Raw genomic sequence first — 23,293 nt, forward strand, 5'->3', positions numbered from 1 at the left:
TTGCTACATCTTGTCAAACAATTTGTGAGTCATGGGAAATGCCGTTTCAGGGCCCCTTTTTTTGTAGTGCCATCAGCGTTCAGTTATACCGTACTTTTCGCACTATAAGCCGCACCTGACTATAAGCCGCAGCAGCTAAATTGAATGATGTGTACATATATAAGCCGCACTGGACTATAAGCTGCAGGTGTTTTAATGTTTAATTACCATATGTAATTAGCATTGGGACACAATTAGTGATGCACCGATGTGAAAATTGTGGCCGATACCGATAACCGATATTAATATTGCTGTTCTGGCCGATACCGATATTTACCGATGTCGATATCTCTGTATAGAAAACACTTTTTTATGATAATCAAATAAAGAGCTATTTTCCAAAACGCATAATTTTTTTTACTTTTGTAACTTATTTTCAGAAATGACTGATATTTTGAAACTATTTAAGGCCAAAACATGTAAAAAGAAGAAAAAAAAGATAATTTTTTTTTTTTTTTTTTTTAATATCGGCCCTATCTTGATATCGGACCGATACCGATGTGTAAAAAAACGGCCATATCGGCCGATATTATATCGGCGGCCGATATATCGTGCATCACTAGACACAATACTGTCGGACAAATAACAAGAATTAACTCATTTACAAGTTGTATTAAGTTTAGCAAATAAGGGAACAGATAAATAACATTTCAATGCAGTCAAAAAAGCTATATTTAGATTTTTACATTTTCGGGGTTTGGTCACGTCGAGTCACATATAAGCCCGCACCGTTATATAAGCCGCAGGGTCGAAAAATGGGGGGAAAAGCCGCGGCTTATAGTCCGAAAAGTACGGTATATAGAGTTAGGCGGTGCATTTTCTGTTTGACACAACGGAAAAAAGAATCATCTTCCCATTCTGTGCGGAACTGGTAGGTCTTCTGTGTAGTCCCAATGACGCAGTCTCACAGTCTTATGAGCTCAGTTAAGTTGTAAGAAGGTAATGCACCTGGTTGAGAGCGTTTAGAGCTGCGTATTTGTAATCCTAGCAGGGCTATTTCTGACGCAATAATTAGAAATAAAAACATGAAATGAGGGGAATTCACTCTGGAGGGTGAAGCCAAGGGAAAGCCTGTGAAAGAAATGTATTTTCCGAAACTTGGTTTTCAACACCATATATCTGTACTTGAGTATTTATTTTACAGTTACCAAATAACATGAATTTTTACATGAATTGCAACTTAATTACATTTGAGTAATGTCTGACGATCCACTTACATCGTCTGTCTTTGCAGTTTTCACTGCTGCAACATGAATGGGTCCAGCTACTAACAATCTTCACTGTGCTAAATGTTCTTTAATTCCTTTTGGAGATCAGTGGGCACTTCAAATTGGAGTAATCATGTGACCATTTTACAAATCAAACCATTGTTTTCCCCAAATCCAGTTTTAATCTCCAACAGAGAGAAAATAGGACTTTAGACAGACTTTGGCCACAGGTTAGTGGGTGATGGTTGTCCCCTGAAGGTGTGGCCCCAGTTTGTTTGATCAGAAAACACTGGTTAGACTACTTGATAAAAATGTTACGGTTCCTCACAGTGGTAAAGATTACAACGATTACTTATCTATCACCTGAGTCATGGCGGCTTTGAACAGTTATAGGTGATGGTGTCAGCCTTTCTAACTCTTGTTCCTCTTCTAATGTCGGCAGCTACCACCTTTGCTACTGATGCCCCACCCACTGCTGCTCCCCAAACCACTGCTGCTCCCCAAACCACTGCTGCTCCCCAAACCACTGCTGCTCCCCAAACCACCGCCCAGCCTCACAAGGACCCAGGCAGACCAGAGAGAGGCAACTACACTGTGACCAAAAGCAATGGAACATTCTGTCTATTGGCAACCATGGGTCTGCAGCTCAATATCTCTTTCACATCTACTCTGAATAAGGTGCTTACACACACATACACACACACACACCTATACCTAACACTTTTGGTCTGTGAGCCGCAACCGCAATGGTGTCCAGACTGATTGTAATGTTAGGTCATCTAGACTGATCGTAGTGTTAGGTCATCTAGAGTAGACTAATCGTAATGTTAGGTCATCTAGACTGATCGTAGTGTTAGGTCATCTAGACTGATTGTAGTGTTAGGTCATCTAGACCAGTGTTTCCCAACCGGGGGTACGCGTACCCCTAGGGGTACGTGGGTGGTCCCCAGGGGGTACATGAAAAGATAAAAAAAAAAAAAAAAATCTTTTTAATTTACAACTTTTATTTTCTTTTTATTTATTTATTTAAGGGGAGACACTGCAGGTGAATAGGGTAAAAAAATTAACTAATAGATATCACAATGAAACTTCCCCAGTTGATTACTTATATTAAGACAAGTCTTTTTTGTATTACAAGTTTTCTGAAATTGTATGTTTAAATATGCAAATGAGGCATGATCTACTTAAATATGCACTAATTTGCATATAATTCCAGGACAGAAATCTGAACATTGGATAAAGCCATTTTCAAAATTATAGTTTCATTTTGTTGACATATTAGAGCCAAAGGTTATTACAGAGGGGATTTTGGATATCTCTTTTTATCACTCCATAAATCAGAAAATACTCCATTCAGTCCATTTTTATGGTAAATTTTCCTATTTCGCCATGTTTTTAGGAATAAAATGTGATATAAATCAGGGTATGAATGCGATATCAACAAACCCTTCTGTAAATACCTTCAGAACATAGATATGAATAGAACTGGAAGGTTTGGTGTATGTGAGTGCTACTGAAGTGGAGATTTCTGGCTCAGAGTATGAGGAAAAACTCTTAACTCATTTTTGGGAAAACGCCTTCAAAGTTCTGTATTGTAAAATGCCATACTTTTTTTTTTTAAACAGATATTTACAAACACAATACCTAATCAAACCATTAGTAATAGACAACCTAAACACATGCCTGATAACTGAATAATAATAATGATGATGTTATTGAACTGAACAGAACTACACACAGGCTACAAACAGTGTAGTACAGTGTAGTACCCCCTAATAGGCAAAAAATATTTGAATAGATATCACTATGAAACTTTCCCAATTTGTTATGTACATATAAACTAAGAAAAAATATATTGCAAGTTTTCTGAAATGTATGTTTATATATGCAAATGAGGCACTTCCCCATTAAATATGTGCACATTTATGGATGCAATAAGGCAAAATGATGTAAAATAAACAACTAAATGTGTGTTATTGACGTTTTATTGTCACTAGTTTCATAGAAGACATGTTTAGGAAGCAAAATATAACAATCTCAAAATCAACAAAAAAAGTATATTTGACTATTCACCTGCAGTGTCTCGCCTTAAACAAGTTCAGAGGAAAGAGACATTCACATCAGCATTTCATATTAATTCCCACAGTGGCATAAAAAAGTGTCTTTTCAGTATATAGATTAGGGGTGGGACGATACATCGATCCAGATCGATACATCGATGTAATTATCAACGATCGAATCGGATCGATGCGATGTAATAAGATCGATTCATATCGATACTCTTATTTTGAAAATCCTGTGGCGAGTCTCATAACTGATTGTGTTAAATGGGCATATGATATCATCTCATATCGATCGCAGGCACCTGAATCTAATCGTATCGTATTGTATCGTGAGAGACTTTGTGATATCGGCAAATATCGTATCGTTGTCCAAAGAATCGATATCGTATCGTATCATGATGAAACTGGTGATTCCCACCCCTAATATAGATTGTCCGTCAGTATAGTCATATAGGACTGTAGCCTGCCTGCTTGCAGTTGTGATTTTTAGAGATGAATCATCGTTTAATAATAAAAATGTGTGGAAAACAAGGTATGTTTATCTCCGTTATATTAGTGAGAAATAATGCAACCTTGGCCCAAAAAGCTAGTACTCATGGACATTCCCACATCATATGTATGTATGTTCCTATGACTTTTTGCGGACATAAAGCACATAGGGGACTTTGTAAAATTTTGATTTGACAGTTTCCTGGGTGACAGATAAAATCTTTATCAGTTTGTAATGAGTTAATTGATTATTATAATTACGACAGGTTAACGGAATATTATCCCATACATTCTTCCAATTTATGCAGGCGTTGTAATCCTTTAAATCTATGTTCCAGCCAGTGGTATTACCTGTAGTTCTGTTTAGTTTTCCTTGTATTTTTTTATAACTCAGAAACAAAACAATTTTTAACATTTATGCCACTCACTATAATCATTAAAGGATGAACTGGTAAAGGCTGATTCCATGGGACACCATAAGTGCGCATTGCAGTGCGCAACTGTAAATAAAAAAAGAAGGATGTACTAGGGACATTATAGATTTGTTTGAGCTCTTAAAGGATCTGAGACCGTATTCACTGTATATGTCAGATAGTTTGAGAATACCTTGTCTTTGCCAATTGGGAAATGTAGCTGGTTTCCCTCCCAACAGTAAGAAGTTGTTATCAAAAATAGGGGTATCTAGGTGCCATTTTGTGTCCCACTGTCTCATTTCGGCAATATATTTCCAAACGTAAATTGAATGTGCTATAATTGGGCTGAATTTAGTACGGCAAAAGCTTTGGGATAGACCAGAAAAGAGGATAGTATATGGAGATACAATGTGCTTCTCCATATTCACCCATGGTATGTCAAAATCATTATTGAACCATCTTAGCAACGGCCTGAGCATAAAAGAGAAATAGTACTGTTCGAAATTATGAACCGATAGCCCTCCTGCTTTCCTACTGTAAAAAAACAAAAAATGTATGTACAGGAAAACTGTACCAAAATAAAGAATAATGCATGCCAAAATTGGGGGAATTCAAATTAAGTAATAATTTAATGGATATAATATTATTATTGGCTATACTTGTTCTATCGAGCAACGTTCAGCTTCCCACCGGACTGTCAGGTGTTACACCGAGCATCATCATTGTAGTGTAGCTAGTTAGCAAAATATCAAGCCTCTTTCAAAATGTCTGTTAACATTATGGATCAATAGTTGAGTCAAGCTGGTTCATCCAGCAACAACAGCACAGGTGATAATGCTGAATCAGGAGAACCCATTCAGAAGAAAAAGAAAACGGAGAAAGTGAAGAATCGTCAGTTTGGTGAACATTATGTGCTCTGGATTTACTGTCACAACTACAGAGCAACCACAGCCAATGGGTTTCCTCTGTGGCGACATGCTTTTGAATAATAGCATGAAACCATCCCATTTACATCTTTTTATATTCAGATCTAATTCTATTGCCTATATTTATGTCTTTCTGCTATTACCCTGCCCATACCTATACCTCCCCATGCTGCTATGACACCCACATTTACCCAAGGGGATCAATAAAGGAATATTTCATCTGATTGTATCATATTGTATCGCATCGTATCTCATCTCATCTTATCTTATGTTATCTTATAGTTTTGAGTCTTCAGTGCTTTGTTAACCTAATGTTACAATGGGAATGAGGTGATGATGTCGGACCTCAGAACTAAAACTTTACTTCAATAAACTGCCAACCTGTGTGACCATGTGACTTTATCCAGGTCATCCACTCACTCACACACACACACACATACACACACACACATACACACACACAGCCGGTCTGCCACAATATATAGACTATTAATATTATATATCCTGGGGATCACCACGATTGATTGCGTAGTAGGGGGTACTTTAGGTTGGCTTGAAATGCTTTGGGGGTACAGTACTAAAAAAAGGTTGGGAACCACTGATCTGGACTGATTGTAGTGTTAGGTCATCTAGGCTGATCGTAATGTTAGGTAATCTAGACTGATTGTAGTGTTAGGTCATCTAGAGACTGATCGCAGTGTTAGGTTGTCCAGACTGATAATGTTAGGTTGTCCAGACTGATAATAATGTTATGTCATCCAGACTGATCGCAGTGTTAGGTTGTCCAGACTGATAATAATGTTGGGTTGTCCAGAGAGATAATAATGTTAGGTCGTCCAGAGTGATAATAATGTTAGGTCGTCCAGACTGATGATAATGTTAGGTTGTCCAGACTGATCGCAGTGTTAGGTTGTCCAGACTGATAATAATGTTAGGTTGTCCAGACTGATAATAATGTTAGGTTGTCCAGACTGGGTGTTGAGGGCACAGCACTTGGCTGGTTCTCCTCCTACCTCACAGACAGACACCAATTCATCTCCCTCTCCGGCCACACCTCCTCCCCCTCCCCAGTCACACAGGGGGTCCCCCAAGGCTCAGTCCTTGGCCCCCTGCTCTTCATCTGCTACATTCTCCCCCTTGGTCACATCATCCGTAAATACCACCTCAACTTCCACTGCTACGCTGACGACACCCAAATCTACATCAGTACACAATCCCCCCACAGCCCACCCCTCAGTCACATCGAATCATGCATCACCGAACTCCAAACTTGGTGGTGCGATATAGGCAACGCAAAGGAATTGTCTAACCACTGCTCCCCAGACCTGGAGTTTATCGCGATCAAATGTCGACCCTTCTTTCTTCCGAGAGAGTTGACGTCCATCATGCGTGTAGCTTTATGCCAAGCAAGCAGTGCAAAAACTTACCGTAGTGGCATGCAGTAATGCGCCTTTCATTTTCCGCCGCCCAGCGCCCAGGTCGCGCGGAAATAGGCTGTCTATTGCCATTCTCTTTGACAAACTCTAACCTTAACCAGCTCCTTAACAACGCCTAAACTTAACCGTTCTAACCTTAACCAACTCCGAAACAATGCCTAACCTTAACCATAGAAATTATATTGCCATTCTCTTTGACAAACTCTAACCTTAACCAGCTCCTTAACAGCGCCTAAACTTAACCGTTCTAACCTTAACCAACTCCGAAACAATGCCTAACCTTAACCGGCGAAAGAATACACGTTAAAAAAAAATCACGTTAAAAAATATTTTCGATGGGATTCGAACTCGCCAGCAAACAAGCCATAGGATCCACAGCCATGTGTCCTTGCCAATTGAGCTAGTGCCAGATAGTGAATAAGAGGCGGTGACTTATATATATTGAGCTCCAACCAAGGCGGGATCTCATGCGCATGCGCGGGCACCTCGCGCGAGCACGCCGGCGCACGCACGCACCTGAGCGAGCACGCCGCCGCCGGTGCACGCACGGTAGCATTTGTCTGAAAAGAAGGGCGCTTTACCGCACTAGCGTGCGGTGACGAATGCGGAAGCATTTTTGCACTGCTTGCTTGGCATTAACGTACAGGCGTCCATCATACTCATCGGAGTGTATATTCCACCACACGCGAGCACTGGGACCGCACTTTCAAAACTTCACGACGAGGTAAACAAACTCCAGACAGCAAACGTTGACGCTGCCATTGTGGTTCTGGGCGATTTCAACAGCGCGCGTCTTAAAAAGGTGTTGCCGAATTTCTATCAGCATGTGACCTGTCCCACCTGAGGCGAGAACATATTAGACCATGTATACTCGCAATTTAAGAATGGGTACAAGTCACAGGCTCTTAGTCCATTCGGTAAGTCCGATCACGCCGCCATATTTCTTTTGCCAAAGTATAAACAAAGTCTCAAGCGAACGCCGATGGTCTCGCGAGAGGTTAAGCGTTGGACCGTGACGTCAGAGGAGTCACTCCAAGCTGCACTTGATTGCACAGACTGGAGTGTATTCCGTGATAACACAGCCAATATTAACGAATACACTGAAACGGTGCTTGACTATGTCTGTACTCTGGTAGAAGAAACAATCCCCTCCACCACAATTAAAATCTACCCAAATCAAAAGCCCTGGGTAGACAAATCCGTCCGTGAGGCTCTGAAAGTGCGCACATCAGCATACAACACCGGGCTGGTGACAGGCAACATGGAAGAACACAAGATGGCAAGATACAACGTCAGGAGAGCAGTAATAGAGGCAAAACGGCGTTACAGGGATAAAGTTGAACTTCAGTTTGAACAGGCTGACTCTAGAGGCATGTGGCAGGGCCTCAGAACAATGACAGATTACAAAGGCACCTCCCTCAAACTGAACAGTGACATCTCCTTAGCAAATGATCTCAATTCCTTCTATGCGAGGTTTGAGGCTGTGAATAAAAACACCAGCCTACAAACCACGGCAATGGGGGGGGGGGGGGGGGGGGGGTCTGCTGATGGAGACTCAGTGTTCAGGGTAACAGAGCATGAGGTGAGACGGATCTTTAAAAAAGTGAATATCAGGAAGGCAGCAGGGCCGGGCGGCATCCCCGGCCGCGTCCTAAAAGTCTGTGCCGACCAACTGGCCCCGGTATTAACTGACATCTTCAACCTGTCCTTGGAACAGGCTGTCATCCCCACCTGTCTGAAGAAGTCCACCATCATCCCTGTACCCAAAAAATCTACGCCCGCTTGCCTCAACGACTACCGCCCTGTAGCCCTCACCTCCATAGCCATGAAGTGCTTTGAGAAGCTAGTTGTCATGTACAGAGGTCTATCGACCATACAAGATAGTAACTGGGCAGGTGGTACATGAGCAGAAACAACCCCCTCAGTAGAAAAATGCTTTTCAAACAGTCCCGGGTAGGCAGATAGTAAACAAAGACGTTTTTCAAATGGTAAATTATGTTTTATTGCAATGTGGGGGTTCCAACCCACGGCCTTTTCCCAAAGGGAAAAGGGATGTTGTCAGTGGGGATTTCAACCCACAACACACACAAAGGGAAAAGGTATGGGAGGACAAACAAGACATACATATGAGACAACTCAAACAAACACTTAGTAGTCACGATACTACCTTGGGCCCAGGGGAGGAAACTAACTTTTTGGCTTACCAGCCAACTGGCGAGTATCTGATTTTTTTTACCAGACAAACTGATTTTTTACCAGCCAAAAAAAATCGCTAATTGTGATAATTACTTCTTTGTATGTCTTCGTCTAAATTGATTTTCAATCATAGTAATAATCACACCGTGTCTCTACTCTTTAAAATATTTAGTAGCATAAAACATTAATAACAGTCTCTACTCTTCACAATATTAGCATAACACATATTAACATGAAAGAGGGATCTATTCTGGACTGGGTTGGGCTGAACTGGGCAGTGAAAGATGCTGGGTTGGACTGGGTTGGGCAGTGAAAGAAAAAAACCGAAGTATGTTGTGAAGTGTATAGATAGATAGATGTGAAATGTATAGATGTAGCAGTACTGTCTATCTGTATGTCGTGTATGTCATATGTTATGATGAATTGAAAATGGGGGACCCTGATGTAAACAAGACGAAAGTCTTTCTCTGGTCTGCATCCCCTTAACAATTGTGTGTATTGAGCCGTACTGTATTGTACCCATTCTGCAATCTGTTAATAAAGTTTTCAATCAGTCAATCAAGTTAACTTTGAAACTCGGTTGTCAAGCCACGTCAATGTTGTGTATGCATCCGAGTGTTCACTGTGCCTTTAAGACGGCACGGTGGCCTTACGACAGTGCTGTGAAGTACCGTCAAGTGTTGTGGTCATTTGGGTTGGTCTGCTGTTGTGCACTGGTTATAGACGCGGTTGAGCTAGCCCCTTTCGTTTCGTGACTGCGATGTGCAAGCCAGGGGCTTTTGAGCATGAAATAAAATGTCTAACCTTACGTCGTAGTCCGGTGCGCAATAGACTAACATACACCTCTGTAATTTAAATGTGTCCTTGCCTTGGACTCGAGAGTTGTACTAGGGTTGGATGCAGTTCCCCGTTGCTCAGTCTGTCTGTTTTCCATCTTCTGTGTTTAACGTCATCTGTTTGCGAGTGCTTCCTTGACTGATGGCCAGTACCACGGGACTTTTATTCAACATTCTATATTTCCGCGGGTTGGCCAGTACTGCAGGAACTTTTATTCAACATTCTATATTTCCGCGGGTTGGCCAGTACTGCAGGAACTTTTATTAAACATTATATATGTCCGCGGGTTGGCCAGTACTGCGGGAACTTTTATTAAACATTATATATGTCCGCGGGTTGGCCAGTACTGCGGGAACTTTTATTAAACATTATATATGTCCGCGGGTTGGCCAGTACTGCGGGAACTTTTATTAAACATTATATATGTCCGCGGGTCTTGTGCAGTGCTCTCGTCGCACTGTCAACTCGCCAGACTGGCGAGTGGTCTTCATGAATCACTCGCCAAACGTAAAAAATACTCGCATTTGGCGAGTAAAGTGGCCTAATTTCCTCCCCTGCTTGGGCCCATCCCAGGCCACCACAGCTGTGGAGTCTAACCCACACTCCATGCAAATAAGATGGCACCGTGCCACACAGTGTTGTGCTTAGGCCATAGATAAGCGAGACAGCAGCCTCCCCACTATACCATAAGGCAAGTGACTCCAGCAACGAGACTCCCGTGTGTGTGTGCTGTCAGCTACTTGTGCACCAGCCCCTCTTGACGTGATTGCCATCAGCTGTCCTTCATTAGGCAATCAGCACCCTTCATTATAGGGACGGGCAGCACCTGACAGGAAGAGAAGAAGAGATATCATTAGCTCTCATGTTCACACACACACACACACACATACAAACGATACTAATCTAATGTTCACATGGTCTTCCAAATACAGTAATAATGATAATGACCAACCCACGTACGTCACACCTCCCCCCATAAGAGCGAACCCGCAGGGTTAGCAAAACATTATCACTTATCAACCAACATCCGATTAGTACCAACAGAACAAAAATAAATAGAAATCACACTCCATATAGACCACATGCCCCTATTTTGGGCCCACACGGTCAACCACCACCTCACCCAATACCAGACGCATCAGCCGCCGGACGTGGCTGGCACCTTCCTCATACCGAGGCCATGACGGTATACTGCAGTCAACCATACGCAAATTGCTCAATGGTGTTCGCACTCCCAACATCAACCCCGTGCGTCCTGTAAGGCACATTAGAACACAACACAGCATGTGAAACGACAGTCCTGTCACATCTCAACTCCGACGAGACGCGGGCAGGACTTTCCATTAGCCTATTCACATGACACCAGCGTGTCCTCTTCCGCCGCCCGAGCGTATGCAACATATACTTAGTGGCAGAGACCTTTCCTCTTACCACATAAGGTCCTGAGAACCGGGCAGTGAGCACCGTACTAGGCGTGGGCAGCACAATAAACACCTCATCCCCCGCCTCAAAATGCCTAGGGACAGCACAAATAGAAGGGACATTGGGGTGATTATTAATCAATGCATCACACAACAAGTTAGTAAATGGAGCGTCTCCAACCTCCAACACAGGGACGACCTTACCCCCAGCGATATCATTCCCCATGACGAAATCCACGCCCTTTACGGGAAAACATGGGCGAACCGCGACCGGAAAACAACCTGTGATCAGTGCAGACTGTACATGCACCTTCTGCAACGGCACGCGCACACACCCCATGCCAATACCTCTCACCAATCCGCTCGACCGACAGGAGTCCACATCCAATGGTAACACATCAGCCAGGATGAACGATTGAGAGGCTCCTGTATCACGGAGTATTCTCACCCGTTGGTAGTCCCCAACTTTACCCGACAGGGACACCCAACCATCAAACAAAAAGGGCTCAAAAGAGCTATGCTGGTCAGGACATGACACCGTACCAATCAACCCCACCCCTTTCGGTTCCTGGGCTGACTCCCTGGTCTCCTGTCGATCCCTTAGCGCATGACAGTCCTTCACAAAATGCCCTTCTTTTTTACAATAACGACACACCCTTTCAGACGGCGGAGAGCGTGATCGGAATGCTCGCTCGTCACCCAAGGCATTTCGAGACGGCGGTGAGCGAGGTCGGAATGGTCGCTCGTCACCTCCGCGATACGGCGGCCCCGACGGAGAAAACGCGCCCCCTCCTACATACACACCATTTCGTACAGAAAATTTTTTGTGGATCATTGCTAACTCATCACACAAAACTGCAGCTTCCTGGAGGGTAGAAACCTTTCGCTCCTAACTGTATTATGTGTTCGGGCACACATTTTTTTAATTGTTCAATGAGGATTAACTCGCTCAAAGCCTCGACCCCATCCACCTTACACGCTTCACACCAACGAGTGAACATCATCCGTTGTTCATGGGAAAATGCCACATGTGTTTGCGAGGGAGCTTTACTTAGTCCCCTAAACCGCTGCCTATACGCCTCCGGCACCAGCTCATATACGCGCAAGACAGCACCCTTCACTTTCTCATATACCATGCTGTCCTCCTTCGATAATAACTGGCATGCGTCCTGAGCCCTACCCGTGAGCTTATATTGCACTAATAGTGCCCACTGATCCTCCGGCCAATGCGCAGCCCCCGCTACCCGCTCAAAATTAACAAAAAATGCTTCCACCTCAGACTCTCGAAAAACAGGAACCATAGCAATATGCTGCCCAACATTAAAACTGCCCTGTCAACCTTCAGATGAGGGCGAAGAAGAGCCAACACTCTCCAGTTCCATCCTCTTTAGTGTAATCTGGAGCTCTCTATCTCTCTCCTTCTCCCTTCCTCGCTCTTCCCTGTCTCTCTCCCTCTCCCTCTCTTTGTCCTCTCTGTCTCGTACAGCTGCTCTGTCCTCTCTGTCTCGTACAGCCGCTTTGTCCTCTCTGTCTCGTACAGCTGCTTTGTCCTCTCTGTCTCGTACAGCTGCTTTGTCCTCTCTGTCTCGTACAGCTGCTTTGTCCTCTCTGTCCTCTGCGCAAAAGCGCTCTCTCCTCCATCTGGAGACGGGCAAAACGCAGACTAGAGCGCGCATGGCCAGAAGACGTGGATTCTTTATCCGAATCGCCCACGCCCTCACTTTCAGCTCTGGGCGTACTACCATTCTTCCTAATAGCACCACCCTCCGGGTTAAGATCACGCAAGGAAGAGTCAACCCATTCGCCAGTGTGTTCAACCTCCTGATCACTATGACTCACTACTCCCCGAGCCGTGCTAAACACCTGTTGCTCCACCAACCCCGCTATTACAGCTGCCTTCATATCCGCCTTGGATTGGGAACTTTGCACAGTAATATTATAATGCCTAGTGTAACTGAGGGGTACAATTCCCTGACTGTATTGATAAGTATGGTATCATTAAACCACTACCGATTATGTACTTTAACTACTGGCCACACAGTACATGATATAGATATGATGAACACTTTCCCACCTGATGAAACGAAGTCCACACAAATGTATAAATCGAATATTTTATATAGCAAAGGGTATATACAACGTTCACTTAATGACATTTATGATTTGAATGCACTTGTAAGGCAAATTAGTATTCGTAGGCAAATCAACATTGAATGTCCAATCTCTGGTTACGCAGGGAGCAAGTATACAACCTGGTTCTTTAGGGAACTATAGCGATGGTACTTAAATGATTATAGCTGGATACACTAAAGGGGGGTCCCGCTGGTTGTAAGTCAGTAGGGGGGGGGGGGTTAGGAGAGCCGCCGGCGATATCCCATCTGGCCAACGATTTCTTGGGAGAATTCAGAGTGCTGAACACGGTGCCCACAGAACCTCGGTCCACAGATGAATACAGCTGGGCCCTCTTGTAGACGGTAGCTGCCGGTCCACAACGAAGAGACGTGAGGCGACCTCACTCGGGGTAGAGCGCCGTCTCACCTGGACTCCTCTCGGGGGGGTAGTTCCAACACTCAGCAGTGTTGGCTGTTATCCATGGCATAATCAAAGCACCCAAAGCAAGTAGATAATCCAAGCCGTGTAGGGCTCGCCGTCGCCCGGGTAAAGTAATCCAAGGTACAGGTCCACTCGTCCTGGCCCAGAACTCCTCGGATGAAAGCACCACACGTGGTCTGCCCAGCCTGGTTAAGACTCTAGATAACGCCAGGAACGATGGGGGTACTGCTCACTTTATAACTCTAACCGAACGATGCACCATACATAATAGACTATTATTAACTTAATAGAAATACGTCCCACTCGACGGTATAGTGCCAAACTATGACAATTCAACTATTAATCCACACGATGTCTCAATGCCTATTCTGAGGCCAAGTAGGCCATACTGCACCACACGTGGGTCGTGGGTGAGGCTTCACGTCTGTTACTAGGTTGGAGGGTAAAGGACTAATGGACTAAAAGAAAGTTCTACTTTACTTGCGCCATATATATATGCGCTGTGAACAAATAGTACCATTCGTATTTCGCCAGACGTATTCCTACGCGGAACCGGGCTTGTAACGACATGTTCGTCGGCACGATTGAACTTGAACCAAGGGGCTTGGCTGCTGGCGCCAGGTTCTTGTCCAATGAGAGAATGAAACTATTATGGGCTGTTAGTAGACTAAAGGGATATTCAGTGTATATGTACAAGGAATATACAAGGGATATCAAACGATATACAAATACTATTAAATATATATCCATAAATAAATATATATATTCGGTTTAATCTGATCCTTCATAACACCTAGCAATAAGGCATAATTCCGCCTTAGTGCAACCTTTCACCTGATCCTCTGTCGGATCCGCCACGAAGACTTCAAAAACAAACGCAGACGCAGCCATATTATGTCTTTATGCGTGCTTTAAAAAAAAATATATATATATATATCACGTCCTCACTTAATTAACCATGACCGTGCACAATAATAATAGACACATTCTGCTTTTATACCTCTTAACCAAAACAATCCAACTGACCACATCTACTAAATGAAAACTATAACAAATGGTCCTAACCACTCAACTAGGAGTCACCTGTGTCACTCTAGCCTATCCCAGATAAACTACTCCACTACCTGGATGAAAGGCTACACATATCTTCAGTCGCTTACCGATTTCATTGCACGCTCCACCGGAATCACGACTCGTGCCCCCAACCCTCTAGCCAAGCAGGTGACCCCCCCCTGTTACCTATGTGGCAGAAAAATAGAATGGTTAAGAGCATCACAACAATAATGGTTTACATCAATCAACTGTGCACGGACAATGGAACCCACTAACTTACCAATTTAGAAAACGCTATCTTATTACACCTGATATGCTTCAATCGACAAGTCACCCCGTTATTTTACCAACAAGGAACCATACAATTGCGCAAACTTAACGAGCCCCCATGTCATGTACAGAGGTCTATCGACCATACAAGATAGTAACTGGGCAGGTGGTACATGAGCAGAAACAACCCCCTCAGTAGAAAAATGATTTTCAAACAGTCCCGGGTAGGCAGATAGTAAACAAAGACGTTTTTCAAATGGTAAATTATGTTTTATTGCAATGTGGGGGTTCCAACCCACGGCCTTTTCCCAAAGGGAAAAGGGATGTTGTCAGTGGGGATTTCAACCCACAACAAAGGTAAGGGAAAAGGTATGGGAGGACAAACAAGACATACATATGAGACAACTCAAACAAACACTTAGTAGTCACGATACTACCTTGGGCCCATCCCAGGCCACCACAGCTGTGGAGTCTAACCCACACTCCATGCAAATAAGATGGCACCGTGCCACACAGTGTTGTGCTTAGGCCATAGATAAGCGAGACAGCAGCCTCCCCACTATACCATAAGGCAAGTGACTCCAGCAACGAGACTCCCGTGTGTGCTGTCAGCTACTTGTGCACCCGCCCCTCTTGACGTGATTGCCATCAGCTGTCCTTCATTAGGCAATCAGCACCCTTCAGTATAGGGACGGGCAGCACCTGACAGGAAGAGAAGAAGAGATATCATTAGCTCTCATGTTCACACACACACACACACACATACAAACGATACTAATCTAATGTGCACATGGTCTTCCAAATACAGTAATAATGATAATGACCAACCCACGTACGTCACACTAGTGAAGGGCTACATCTGTTCCTCCCTCCCCATCAACCTGGACCCTCTGCAATTTGCATATCGCCCCAACAGGTCCACGGAGGACGCCATAGCGGCAGCCCATGTGCTGCACACAGCAGCATCACACCTGAACAAGAGGCAGGGGAACTATGTGAGAATGCTGTTCATCGACTACAGCTCAGCATTCAATACCATAGTCCCCTCCAAACTCATAGCCAAGCTCAGGGACCTGGGCTTGAACTATGACCTCTGCCAGTGGGTCTTGGACTTCCTGACGGGCAGACCCCAGGTGGTAAGAGCAGGCAACTGCACCTCCTCATCCATCACGCTCAACATAGGGGCCCCCCAGGGCTGTGTTCTGAGCCCCCTCCTCTACTCCCTGTACACACATGACTGCGTAGCACAGCGGAACAACAACACCATCATCAAATTTGCTGATGACACAGTAGTGGTGGGCCTGATCTCTGCCAACGACGAAAGGGCCTACCTGGAAGAGGTAGAGAACCTGTCACAGTGGTGTCAGGAGAACTGCCTCTCCCTGAACGTCAGCTAAACAAAAGAGATGATTGTGGACTTCAGGAGGTCGGGGGTCAAGGACTACAGCCCCCTCAGCATCGACGGGGCACCGGTTGAGAGAGTGAACAGTTTCAAGTACCTCGGAGCCCACATATCCAAGGATTTGACATGGACCACACACATTGACAGTGTTGTGAAGAAGGCACGACAACGCCTCTACTTCCTCAGGCGCCTAAGGAAGTTCCAAGTCAGTCAGAAGATCCTTAGGAACTTCTACTCATGTACAATAGAGAGCATCCTGACTGGCAACATCACCTCCTGGTTTGGGAATAGCACTGCACAAGACCGTAGCAGACTACAAAGAGTGACACGTTCAGCCGAACGCACAATTGGAGGGGGGCTTCCCACCCTCCAGAACATTTACAACAAGCGGTGCAAGGGGAAGGCTAAGAGAATTATTAAGGACTCGAGCCACCCGAACAACTGGCTCTTTGAACTGCTGCGGTCAGGCAAGCGATACCGGAGTCTTAAGGCGAGCACAGAAAGACTCAGAAGAAGCTTCTATCCTCAGGCCATCAGGCTGCTAAACGAACAATAAACACTATGCAACAACCATCAAATGCACACAGCACACACACCCACACGCACACACTCACTTAAACAAACAACACACTGCAGCACCCACTCTCTCACACAAACACACTTTATATTTATTGATAAAGGATTTGCACTACAACTCGTACACCTACTGTAAATTGTACCTAAATTGCACCTCATCCCATTTCTGCCTTGCACTATATAGTATTGTATATTAGTACACTGCACAGTATTGTATATTATATGGTAACTCAGTTACGTCTATTCTGCATCGAACATTGTACATATGTCTATACTGAACACTGTGACCTCTATTTTTACTTCTATTTTACATGCTATACTATTTTATTTCATACTTATCTTGTCTTGCACAGTCTCTGGAGCGCAACAGTAAGAAGCATTTTGTATAAAAGTATTCTGTACTTCTGTATGACAACTATTAAAGAAACTTGAAACTTGAAACTTGAACTTGGATGACCCACAACTTCCTCAAACTGAACAGTGACAAGACTGAACTTCTCATCATTGGCACCAAAACCACCCTCACCAGATCCGGACCCATCACACTCACCATCAACGACTCCACCATCACCCCCTCCCCCCTAGTCCGAAACCTTGGTGTCCTCCTTGACCCCACCCTCTCTTTTGACCCCCACGTCCGCTCCATCGTAAAAATATCCTACTTTCACCTCCGCAACATTGCAAAAATCCGTCACTGCCTCTCCCCCCCCCCCCCGCTGCTGAATCCCTCATTCACGCCTTCATCTCTTCCCGCCTGGACTACTGCAACTCCCTCCTCACTGGTATCACCTCCCGCTCCCTCCATAAACTGCAAATGGTCCAAAATTCAGCCGTCCGCCTCCTCACTAACACCCGGTCCCGCGAACACATCACTCCTGTCCTCCACTCCCTCCACTGGCTCCCGATCAAACACTGCATAAACTTTAAAACACTACTCCTCACCTTCAAAGCCCTCCACAGCCTGCCCCCCCCTACCTGACTGATCTCCTTCTTCCCTACCGCCCCACCCGTTCCCTCAGGTCCTCCACTGCCTCCCTCACTGTCCCGACATCCAAGCTTAAAAACTTCGGAGATCGGGCCTTCTCTCGTACTGCACCCCGACTCTGGAACTCCCTCCCCCAGTCCATCAGAGACTCCCCTACACTCTCCACCTTCAAAGCTCGCCTCAAAACCCACCTGTTCTCCCTTGCCTTCAACCCCCCCCCACCCATAACCCCCCCTCCCCTCCAACCTGATTGATGTCTGTCTCCAGTCTTTTTTGTGCTTTCATGCTGTCTCCCCTGTTCCCCCCATGGTCTCATGTTCCTTTTGTTTTTGTTTCTTTGTTGTTTCTTTGTTTTTGTTTCTTTGCTTTCGTTTCTTTGTTTGTACTCTTGCTCCCGACTACTGACAGCGACTTCGGGTTACTGAGAAGCACGCTATAAATTAAATGAATTATTATTATTATTATTAATAATGTTAGGTTGTCCAGACTGATAATAATGTTAGGTTGTCCAGACTGATAATAATGTTATGTCATCCAGACTGATCGCAGTGTTAGGTTGTCCAGACTGATAATAATGTTAGGTCGTCCAGAGTGATAATATTGTTAGGTCGTCCAGACTGATAATAATGTTAGGTCGTCCAGACTGATAATAATGTTAGGTCGTCCAGACTGATGATAATGTTAGGTTGTCCAGACTGATAATGTTAGGTTGTCCAGACTGATAATAATGTTAGTTTGTCCAGAGTGATAATAATGTTAGGTTGTCCAGACTGATAATAATGTTAGGTTGTTCAGACTGATGATAATGTTAGGTTGTCCAGACTGATGATAATGTTAGGTTGTCCAGACTGATAATAATGTTAGGTTGTTCAGACTGATGATAATGTTAGGTTGTCCAGACTGATGATAATGTTAGGTTGTCCAGACTGATAATAATGTTAGGTTGTCCAGACTGATGATAATGTTAGGTTGTCCAGACTGATGATAATGTTAGGTTGTCCAGACTGATGATAATGTTAGGTTGTCCAGACTGATAATAATGTTAGGTCGTCCAGACCGATCGTAGTGTTGGGTCGTCCAGGGCCCTCATTTATCAATGCTGCGTACGCACAGATATGTGCGGAAAGCGTGCGTACGATAATTTCTAAGCAAAGTGTGGGATTTATCTATATGAACGTGTGCTTGAGATTGTGCGTAGATCTACGCACAGCTCCGACCGTGCGTACATGGCACCAAGCGGTAGAATAGGAAAACTGCAACAGACTGAATAAGCTTTCATGCATTCGCGTTTCAACACAGACGTGTTCGTTATGACTCATAATTAATTATAGTTCATTGTAAAATAGAGACATGAGTGTAATTATTGTCAAACCCTTAGTTAGTAAGGTGAGACATGTACTCAATCCCAACTCATTGCACACTCTGTACTGTGCAATGATCTTGCCTTACCTACATTACTGCACAGAGGTATGGGGTAACACATACAAAACAACCATAAATACATTGACTATCCTACAAAAAAGAGCAATAATAGTAATAAACAATGCAGGATATCGGGACCACACACACTGTTTCTACAATTACACATTTTGAATTTCATTGATATGGTTAACTTTAAAACTCTGCAAGTTATGTACAAAGCAAGAAATAATCAATTACCGGTAAATGTAAGAAGCAAATTTCTGGATAAAGAGGGGGGATACAACCTCAGAGGACCATTGAACTTCAAAAGACTTGTGATGAAAACCAACCTGAAAATAATGTGTATCTCCTCTTACGGAGCCACCCTGTGGAATGGGCTATGAACTAAAATATTGCGAAAACATAAATCAATTAAAATCTAGACTAAAAAAATCTATTTTCGATAGGTACAGAAGGGAAGATGAGCTTTAATTGCATATTAATAAAAAAAATACATATGATACTGTATTGTACGTTATATCATATTACATTATATAATCATTATAATTCATTTGTATACTATATTAAACTATATTTACACTATACTATTATATTATGGTTATATATTGTATTTATCATTTATTTGCCGAGAGAACATAATATTAAGTAGAGTCCGCTATCCCGAGACGCATTCTCCTTGATTTGTACCGCTATTTGGGACCCAAATTGGAGCGTGAAACACTTGCACGGCATGGCATGTGATATTGGACAGATAGATAGCGGAAGAGCGAGAGAGGCTCATATGCTGCGATTCTCGGAGCGATCTCTCCTCTGTCTCTCCCCCTGCTTACACACACTCGTGACTCGAGCGTGTCACGCTCTGTGCTCTCGTCTCTCTATCTCAAACTTGAATCTTTGAATTTCTCGATGGTCAGTCTGTATAGTAAATGTCCAACCCATTTATCATTATCCAAATGAAGACTTAAAAGCAATACATCGACCCTGGTCGTAGGTTGCTGGTCCCCGTAACCTTACACCGGTTTGTTCAACAACAAAAAAGCGCCGTCCATGTAAATGATTGATTTTGAAATGCCCAATCTGGATGGTTTGAAATCCGGTAGATGAAATATTCTGCATGTGCTCTGTCATGTATGTACAGACTTTGCTGGATGTGGTGAACCTTCAGCCCAATTCCACCAAGAGCTCCGGGACGTGTGAGGCAGACAGCGCCTCCCTGGTGCTGACGGCAGAGGACAAAACCATCCTCACCTTTTTCTTTACCCTGGTGAGTGTCCCTCAGGAGTCTAGGTTTAGGTTTACTTTATTTGATCAACGGGGACAGCGTACATTAATAAAACATTTTACAGATGTAAATGCACCCAATTTTAGCCAAAAGGTCTTTCATAGCCATGGAGGGGAATCGACCCCTTTGCAGTATTATAAAGTCAGCTGTTTTCTATCCATTCCTGACTATCCTTAGTTGATTTATTCTTCTTAGTGGTTGTCTTTTTCATATTGCACTTACAATAACTGCCACTAGATGGCAGCGTGAGAGCAGGAGGTAAACAACCGTAGCATGAGTTAGAATGGGTTATTGATTTTTCCCCCTTTGTTTCCAGAATGCCACGTCCAGCAAGTACCGTCTAAGTGGAGTCAACCTGACTGCAACATGGCCAGACATGAGTAGTGAGTACACATCCTGTTATCAATCATGTCATGTGACGTCTGCATCCTCTCGAGTATGTGTTTCTTTCCTGCCATTCCTCCTTTTTCTGTAAATCATCTTTCTTTTCACTCCTGAACTCATTCATTGTCATCATGAATCCTGTCTCCTCGCCAACACGTTTTGTTTCATCCCAATCTCTACCTTCTCTTGTCCTCCAGGTCCCTTCTCAGCCGCTAACGGTAACCTGGACTACCTGCAGGGCACCCTGGGCCACTCATTCATGTGCCGGGAGCAGCAGACTCTGGGTGTGGCCCAAGACTTCTCTCTCAACACATTCCAGCTGCAGGTGCAGCCCTTCGGCCTGGCCGGGGATCAGTTTGGAGCAGGTATTATATCTTGGTCATAAAAGAGATGTGTGCCTGGATAAATTCATAATGTATGAATATTTTTCTTAAAGAAAGGAGACAGTCAGGGAATTTAACATTTTACATTATATGTCCCACCCCACCCCCATAGTCTTACTACAAAAAAATACATTTTCTGCATCCTCATCCGTGTGTCTTGCTTTCCCAGCCGAGGAATGTCAGCTGGATGAAGACGACATGTTGATCCCCATCATAGTAGGAGCAGCTCTGGCCGGCCTGGTCCTCATCGTCCTGGTGGCCTACCTCATCGGCAGGAAGAGGAGCCACGCCGGCTACCAGACCATCTGAGGTCACTTCCTGTACCCACGCCCCCCCCCCCCCCCCTCGAGCGGCCAGAGAGCGCTACCCCCCTGTGCAAATGAACTACCATCTCTAAGACTGACATAACTCTTCTCCCCTAGTTCCTCCATCCGTCAACTTGCCTCCTTTCCTTTAGCTAGCCCCTTCCTTTGCCCCTATCTTAACACTAGCAAGTCACTACTACCTTGTGGGTTTTCTTGAGGTTGATATGCGCTTTCAGGACTGTTGTGCTCTTTTGTATGAAATGGGACTTGGGTGAGAGATTGTAATGGAATAGGGAAATGTTCTTTTCCTGGTGCCATATAAAAGCAGGGGTTGGGTGCTGGTCGGAGTACCCGCGGGTCAGATATTCCACAATCTTCACTTGCTTGGCAGTGTGTAGTTTAGGGCCTTGAATCATACTTACTATTTATTGATTTCTGAAAAAGGAATTTTGAGGGATTGTTTGAAGCATTGCTACTGTGGCCGTTTCTTTTTATTAATTGCTATTCTGTTTTGTGGCCATTCGAGTGGTTACGTCATAAAGGAGCTGTTGTTACTTCAGTGTAAAGGGAATATTCTGCTCAATTGGCTGCTCCATCCAATCCGTGTCAAACATTGGAGACTTGAGATCCCCTGGTGGGTTTATTTTGCAACTGGATAATAGTCCAAAAACTGTTGGTATCTGGAAAAGAAGCATGCCACAGTAACCACCCAGCGGTGACCTTTAGCTGCTAAGAAGGAAGTTGAGTCGCCATAACAGTCAAAGACACATACTTCTAATATTATATATTTTGAATTAGAAATGGCAGAATACACTTTCCCTTAAGAAACCTTCACATTTTTTATGGGTGGACTATGGCTCAGAGTGTCAAGTTGAGGTCAATCTATAATTTAAGTGAGCCATTCTTCAGTTCATTTGTAGAAGTGAACCGAGTGTAGCACGCTTCACTGAGGAGCTTGAGGCCACTCTTCTCCAATACTGCTGTTAGTATATACACGCACAATGGGAGCTAGAGACAGAAAACCTCATTACTACTAGCTTAGGCAGATTCAAAACGGCTCAGTATGTCATTGCTATGAAGTGATAATGGGTCGATTGAGAAATTAAAGGTTTTTCTTTTTAGTAGAAACACACGGAAATATTGTTTTTGTTCTAGTTAATTGGGTAAATTATTCTCTTGGGATTTGTCACTTTGGGAGAGAAAAGCAGTTGCACTGATAACGAGCCCCATTTACACTCATAAAAATAGCCAAAACACTCATGTCAAATACATTTTCTTGTGTGCCTTCCCACCTGCGACATGGATAGGATATAGGTAATGCCAATGCCACAATCTTAGGTACCGGTACTCACTTTGCCCATGGATACATTGTGTGCTGCCATGTTTGGGACATTTTCTGTTTGTCTCACCTACCTGTATGATCATAAAATATGTATCGTTTGATGTAATGGAAGGGGGGGAGGGAGTCGTTACATGTAATATCCCCCCCCCCCCCCCCCCCCCCCTTGAAGTGTTAATATCCATGTAGCGATTGAATAAAGTTTTAATGGAATGTTTTCTAAAGGAGAGGTTAATAAAAGTGGAAGTACGAGACTTTGTTTAGTCAAACATAATGTCAAACATGAAATACGATCCCCTCTGGTCAAAGTA

At 43.8% G+C, this 23,293-nt stretch overlaps 1 protein-coding gene across 1 annotated transcript in view; it reads left to right on the plus strand.

The window, feature by feature from the left end:
- Nucleotides 1-23,236, plus strand: part of lamp1b (lysosomal associated membrane protein 1b) — a 61,343-nt gene extending 38,107 nt beyond the window's left edge. The window contains exons 2-6 of the mRNA XM_084314549.1: nucleotides 1,690-1,925; nucleotides 20,428-20,553; nucleotides 20,888-20,954; nucleotides 21,153-21,320; nucleotides 21,508-23,236. Coding sequence (XP_084170675.1) covers nucleotides 1,690-1,925; nucleotides 20,428-20,553; nucleotides 20,888-20,954; nucleotides 21,153-21,320; nucleotides 21,508-21,647 — 737 coding nt within the window. The 3' untranslated portion in view covers nucleotides 21,648-23,236. The remainder of the gene's footprint in view (nucleotides 1-1,689; nucleotides 1,926-20,427; nucleotides 20,554-20,887; nucleotides 20,955-21,152; nucleotides 21,321-21,507) is intronic.
- Nucleotides 23,237-23,293: the final 57 nt, after the last annotated feature.

This window comes from Notolepis coatsorum, assembly GCF_963971535.1.
Source record: "Notolepis coatsorum genome assembly, chromosome: 5".
Classification (NCBI taxonomy): Eukaryota; Metazoa; Chordata; class Actinopteri; order Aulopiformes; family Paralepididae; genus Notolepis; species Notolepis coatsorum.